General features: G+C 36.9%; 1 protein-coding gene across 4 annotated transcripts in view; it reads left to right on the forward strand.

Moving 5' to 3' along the window:
- The window catches only part of LOC110022306 (dentin sialophosphoprotein-like), a 30,261-nt gene that overhangs the window by 5,004 nt on the left and 17,906 nt on the right, over positions 1–7,351 (forward strand). For all 4 annotated transcript variants that reach the window (XR_002293764.1, XM_020721178.1, XM_020721179.1 and 1 more), the window contains exons 3-5: positions 1,903–2,030; positions 2,201–2,351; positions 2,540–2,646. Coding sequence is in view for 3 of the 4 variants with exons in the window: in XM_020721178.1 (XP_020576837.1) it covers positions 1,903–2,030; positions 2,201–2,351; positions 2,540–2,646 (386 nt within the window). In the remaining variant the exon portion in view is untranslated. The remainder of the gene's footprint in view (positions 1–1,902; positions 2,031–2,200; positions 2,352–2,539; positions 2,647–7,351) is intronic.

Here is a 7,351-nt window from a genome sequence, read left to right on the forward strand (position 1 = left end):
TCACTGCTTTCATTCGTCGATCGTCTTATACTGCCGTTGATCATTGCTGACCGTCGTCTACTGCCGTCGATCATTGCCGACCTTTGTCGACCACCACCGACCCTCGTCAACCACCGCCGACCTCTGTCGATCACCGTCGGCCATCGTCGACCACCGTCGATAACTGTTGACCTTCGTCGTCTGTCGTCTACTGTCGTTGACCACCGACTGTCATCGATTATCGTTGACTACACTTCGATCATTGCCGACCTCCGCCAACCACCCCTGACTAGACGCCGTCAGTCGACGTTATTATTTGGAAAGCTAGTAATATTTTCCCATTTGTGGGACAAGAGGTTTCTGTAACGATCAATCAATAGTAAATTTTTGCAATTGGGCCAGACCCCTTGATTTTTCCCCTTTCCGGGTTTTCAACGTAAAACTTTATGTAGTCATTACTGCTTGTTTTTTTTTCATCTGTGTGTGTGCTGAATTCTCGTACAACGCCTTGGAAAGCTAGTAACATTTTCCCATTTGTGGGACAAGGGGTTTCTGTAACGATCAGTCAATAGTAAATTTTCGCAATTGGGCTAGACCCCTTGATTTTTCCCCTTTTCGGGTTTTCCACGTAAAACTTTATGGAGTCATTACTGCTTGTTTTTCTTTCATCTGTGTGTGTGCTGAATTCTCGTACAACGCTAAGCCGATAATCCGTTACTCTACCGCCGTAGATTTTCCAGCACACATCAAGCAATATTTTTTTCTGCCTAGGAGAACTTCAAATGGCTAGTCTGAATTTCTACATGTATCAAAGGCCATCATGGATATGCGGTGTCATTTCTAAACATTTTGTATTTGTTTTGTTTTATTTTATTTCATGGCAATGGTATTGGTTGTGCCCTTTTCCATGGCATTAAATTTATAATCTATTTGCATTTTTTGAGCTGTATTTTTGTTAGTGAACTTAGCAGTTAAACGGTTCATTTTACACGTACAATATAGATGCATTTGTTCCCACTAGGCTTATTTGAAAATAGGGAAATTTATATATGTAGCATAAAATTCTTATGTATTTACACATCTCACATCTAAACTTTCATATTTAAATCTATGCATGAAAAAGTGTATTTTACTTTCAAATAGTGGCAATAATATTTTTTTGTCTGATATTAAAGATTTGAGTGTTATGTGTTTAATTATGAAAGCTTAGGTCTGAGTTATGTAAAAACAGTAGAATTATGTGCTACGTATGTAAATAACCCTTAATTATTGATTATAATGTAATCAGTTACATGTACTACGATAAATGAGGACTGATGCATAGTTTAATGATTTTAGTGAATTTTTAGGATTAACAATTATGGCAGTTTGCACCTATCTGAATGTCATACCATTATTCTTTAAGGTGCGGAAATATTTATTTATGCAAGGTCGTTTTACTTTTTAGATTTTCAGAGTTGCGCCATTAGATCATAATAGCATGTAAATTAAAGCGCAGTAGACCTTCCAGTGAACTATTTTTATTATTTCGGGGCCTTTTGGTATCAATTTTGTTTTATTTATGTTTTGATTTGAAACAAAGTATAGTTGATATAGTTGATATAGTTGATTACGATATGTTTGTTTTTAAAATATTCAAAACACTTGAAGGTTATTTGTATGTATTAAAAAACATGTTATATATTTTTAGAAAAAAAATAAAAAAATGTAAACAACACACTAAATAAACTTATTTTTAACATGAAAAGGAAAAAAAAGATCTCAAACAAGCCTTCAGTATACATATTTTTTAATTTGCTTTATTTATGAATTCATTGTAATATTTATTGAGTTTATGGCATTTTTAGATATGCTAACTTTCATCATGTTCTGTTTAGTTCTTTTTGTACTCACACTGCTTTTGTAATTTTATATATTTATCAGATATGCTTGTGGTGTTGGCATTTCATAATTCAAACAGCTGCAAAGGATTGTATTGATGCACGGTGCCCCGCATGCGATAAACCCTATGACAAAGAGAAGATTTTGAAGAGGACAATCAACAAAGAAAGGCATGTATTCAATACAGAATGTTTCCATACTATCTTTTTAGTTAACCAAACCACCAAAAAATATGGGATTTTGAAAATTATTTTTACTTTAAATAAAATTCTATTGAAATATGTTCCAATTAAGTATTTTATTTTTCAACTATTTTTTATAATGTCTCATTGACAATCAGACTAGAGATCTTAAATGCTAACAAGAAGCATAAGCTGCAAAAGACTAAGCAAAGACTGACAGATATAGGGAGTGATCTCAATAGCATTCGTGTGATAAGGAGAAACATTGTTTATATTGCCGGGTTTCCTAAAAAAATATCTAATGAGAAGGTTTGCATGCCTTATCTTGCTTTTCTTACGTTCAAGTTTTTTTAATTTGATTTTGAGCTTGTTGCTCATCTTGTGTTTATATGTTCAGGCCAGGCATTCGAAGTTTACTGTTAAAGATCTTTTGAAGTAATTTGTTTGGATAAAACATATTTGAATATTCGTCTGGAATCATGATTTGTTCTTTGCAGACTCTTAGGAAGAAGGAATATCTGGGACAATATGGAAAAATTGTTAAGATTTTTATTGCGCAAACGGACATATCCCGTCAGAATTATTCATCGGATTCCTGCATAGTGTAAGCATATTCTTTGAAAGAGAAAGGAGAAAATTTGTTAGGAACATCAGAATGCTTTTCTTGAGGCTAAAAAAGCAATATACTATTTTTCTTGGAGCTCTGTAATTATGTCTTACTTTTCTTACGCTTGATGCTTTGTTTAATAATGAAATAATAATTATTTTCTTCTGTTCCAAAGTTTGTACAGCTCAATAAGATACCTGCATATTCACTAACAATGCAGAAAATAAATATACTGACCTGCAACTTAGTGCATCTTCTATTTATCTTTCTTACAATCTTTTTATACAGAAAATAAATATTCTGTTGTATTTGCTCTGGGTAGTCTTATCCAGATTACTACTAATCGTTTTTGATGTTATGCTTAATTTTTTTACACCTGTGACAAAGTTACCTCTTGTTTTCTTTGTAGATCCGAAGTCTAGCAAGGCTGCAGTAATACGAATTATCGTTCTATATTTTAATAAAAAAAGGCTCATTTACATCCATGCACAATTCCTATGAATTTACATATCTAACACTAAACTTTATTATTTACCTTTATAACACCCAAATCTTCAATATCACATAAATGATAACTTTTTTAACTTTTTAAAGGTGAATACAACTTTTCATGCACTGGAAATGTGGTATATATGTAAAAATTTAAGTTCAGGTGTCTGTCGGATGGGTAAATACATAACTATTGAGTGGTATGTATGTAAATCGTCATAAAAAATAATTAGAATTATTTTGAAGAAACCAAGTAAATTTACTGGCAGAAATAAGGGCTTCTTTGCCTGCTTTTAGTTTGTAGTATTTTTCTTTGTTATTTAGCCCACTGATCTCATTTTTCGCATCTGTGAATTTGATTGAGATGGGGGCGATGAGCAGATCTGTGTGTGGGTGATGTGTCGCACATTAGGGAAGAGGGAGGGAACTGTGGATGATGACTGGTTTGGTGATTGAAGAGATGTCACCACAACTGATGTTGTCAAACTAATAAAAGATTTAGATTTAGTTGCATAAGGATACAAGTGTAATTTACCAATTTGTTATCTAAATAACTGAACAATTGACACAACAATGCATTATCAGTGAATCGAACATCCCCTTTAGGCTAATGCCTCATTTTTTCGAAGTATATGTCGTGAGACCTGCCTTTAGTTGGCTTGGCTAGTCTTTTTTTATTTTTTAATGCACTTGTTGCCTGAGTTCTATAGATAGATGTGTGAACTTTAGTTACTTATTCTTGTTAAACTTGGCTTTCAATGATTGTTGGCCTTGACCTGCATCCCTTTTCAGTTCATATTTCTTCCACTGTTGATCTGTATATATGATTTTGGCTGATTGATGCGTAAAGATTTTCTAATTTAGTCTTTTCTTAATTTTATTGGTGAAAATTGGTCTTCTTTTTTGCTAACCTTAGGGGGTGTTTAGATTTAACGTTATTAAGATTTGGTAAATCCAGATTTGTTAAATCCACCTCCTTGTTGGATTTACTAAATCCAGATTTAACAAGAATCAAATGCAAAATCAAATCCAACATTTCATAAATCTAGGGAACTTGCATTTTCTTATATTTGGCTGGATTTAGTAAAGTAAACTAACAAATCCTGTTAATAGGGCGCTACCAAACACCCCCTTAGAGCAGTTTTATTGATACCAGAGGAGAAATGCCCAATCACAAAATTCAAATTTTATTAATAGGAAATGAGGGTTACAACACACACAAACTTGAAATAACATCACCAAAACACAAAGGACACAAACAAACACCTTGAGAGTGTATCCCAAGGGTGGTGGAGGTTGGTTGGAAGGTGAGGTAACAAGACGGGAAGGAGCTGTGGGACAACAGTTGGGACGGCTGGCTGCTAGGAAAAGTAGAGGGACAAAAGCGGGACAGTATCCCAAGGGTGGTGGAGGTTGGTTGGAAGGTGGGGTAACAAGACGAGAAGGAGCTGTGGGACAACAGTTGGGACGGTTGGCTGCTAGGAAAAGTAGAGGGACAAAAGCGGGACAGCGAGGGAATTAGGCTTGGAACGTACGACAGGGTGGTTGGATGTGGCAAGGAGGCTGGCGGCTAGGAAGTATGGGGGGGAAAGAGTTGGACAGCAAGTTGCTGGGGCAGAAACAAGGATGACATGACGAAGTAGAGAAGATAAAAGGGGAGATACAATCACCACCTTGGAACAAGATACAACCGTAGCACCACCAACTCCTCAGATACAATTCTAGAGGGAAAATGATTCCACGCAAGAAATCTGAAATCAACTCACAACAAAAAACTCCCTAAATTTTTAGCAAACCAACATACATATTGCCCTGGCTATGCGGGAAACAAGAAAGGAAAGGAGAGGAGAAAGGAAAGAGGAAGAAAAGGAAACTCCTACAAAAGAAAGGGGTAAGAATACTCAGAATAGCTATTAAAATGCTTTCATATGAGAAGAAGCAGAAAAGGAAGCGAAAGAGAAGACGAGAGGTCACTCGACCCATCAGAAGCATTAGTAGGGCCACTCAGCCCAGGATCAACCTGGACTGGCCCCCAATTGGATCGGTCGGGCTGGTCCAATTGGGGGCAGCTCGACCCATCAGAAGCATCATGTCGGCACTATTTTTGGTGTGGGGTTTGCCCGTAAGAAGCTGTCGGTCATCGGAATTGAAATCCCGTTGCCCGCTTCGAAAGGACATTTTAAAAACCCATGCTGGATTGTTTTGCACCCGTGTCAGTCTTCTGGTGTTGGGAAGCTTAGACCTCATTCATTGAAGCTTTTGTTATCACATGGATGGTGTGGGAGCTGCTGTAATCTCTTGAGGCGGATGGATCGTTGACTGTAGTTCTAGTAGGTTGATCCCATAGACATTTTTGTTCAAAAGCACATTCTGATAGAATAGGTATGCATTCTCTTTTGGCATATTCTGAGCAGGAGTAGAATATAGATGAGGATTCTCGCAATGCAACACTTGTGCCCTTACATTTGAAATCTTTTGTTTCCACTTCTCGTGCCTAGTGTGCGGTGGTTGAGTAACAATATTGTGAGGAGAACTTGATTCGAGGAGGAAATTTGTGGAAGACTGTGCCACTCTCAATATCAACCACTCAGGAGGGACATCTTCTTGAGTGACAGAGCCTGGATTCCATTGAAGCGTTTTTGTCCCTATCAAATTCCTTGGGCCCACTACCAGGGGGTCATTTCTCCCGTATGGACATCTAACGAGGTGTCCCATGCTGACTTGAATGTAACCTCTGAATAACTCCATGTGATGTCCTCAACGTGGCACCTAATGACCTCAATTCTGACATGTAGAACCTCCCTTTGTTTGGGCAACTCAGGAGGGGGGCTATAAATTTGAAATATCTGCAAAGCTCTAATCTGTGATGGCCCTGTATCTGTGGTCGGCTCCTCAAACTCATGCCCTTTTTGGACATCTCAAGTCAGCTCTGCTGGTTTTCCTTTTACCGCTTCTGAAATAGTAGCTCGGGGTACCATCCTTTCATATTCTGCATGAATACCGATTATATCAAGGTCACTATTTTCTCGAACGACTACCGTTACCTCAGCTGAAATCTTTCTCTCGGGGTCCATGGGTGGCATCTCTTTCTGGTTAGCTATAAGTGGAGAATCCTCCTGAAAGTTTTCAACTTCTCCTGTATCAACAGTTTCATTGATCAATTTTTCAACAACACCATACTTAGTGAAATAGATCTCTCTCTTGGTGGTGCGTTCTGATTCCACATGCCCAAATCCATGACATTTACACACTTCCTGGCTGTGACATATTTAGGGATGCAACATGGTCTCCCATGTTCTCTACTCTGAATCAGTTTTTTCTTTCGACGGGGTCATTTTGGATGTTTTTCTGAGTGCACTTTGGCTATAAGATCTTGAGGTTGATCCCTATCTGTAAGATGTGAGGGTCGGTGATACACCTAAAATATATAGTGTTTTTATACACATTTTTATACTTATTTTGAGATATTGCGTTTTAATAAAAGGTATTTGTGTGTTTTTTTTCAGGTACAATCAAATGGATGGAAAAATCTAAAAAGAGTGAAAAAGGTCAAATTTGAAGCAAAAATGAAAGAATATGCCAAAATGAACTGGGGGCACCTAAGGCCCTAAGACTGACGCATAAGCGCCAGAAGTCTCGCGTCTAAGCTCCAAGTACCCCGCGCTTAAGCGTCAGAAGTAATTATGAGATGAATTATTTAATTTGAACGGATTTTTGATGAAGTATTTGAAACAACTATTGCTAAAAATGTGTGAAATAGCCCTTGGACACGAAAATTTATTCATTTGGCTTTTAAGGAGACAACTTCTAGAAGATTAATTGAATGGAGAAATCTTTTTGAAGAGACACCAAAACACCCCTTTGATTTTGATAAGAAAAGATTTAGATTTTCCAAGAGAGGAGGCCACCAACCCATCAACTTTACAACCATCATCCATCTAAGTTAGCCGCCGTCGCCGCTGCGTATCGCCGCCACCACTTTTCTTTTTATTTTGAGTTTTAGTTTGTATTGTGAGTGAAGGAAGAAAATTCAAAGGAACTTCAAAACATTTGGTGGAGAAGATTTAAGATAAGTATTTATCTTTGTGACTACACTTGGTTTTAATTTAGATTTTTTGTTTGTGTGCATGATTTCTACTTAAACTCATTTGTGGTTGTGTTTTCTCTATGTTCTATGGATTTTGAGTAGTTTTCTTTATCTTTTTCTTTAAAA

This window comes from Phalaenopsis equestris, unplaced genomic scaffold, assembly GCF_001263595.1.
Source record: "Phalaenopsis equestris unplaced genomic scaffold, ASM126359v1 Scaffold000180, whole genome shotgun sequence".
Classification (NCBI taxonomy): domain Eukaryota; kingdom Viridiplantae; phylum Streptophyta; class Magnoliopsida; order Asparagales; family Orchidaceae; genus Phalaenopsis; species Phalaenopsis equestris.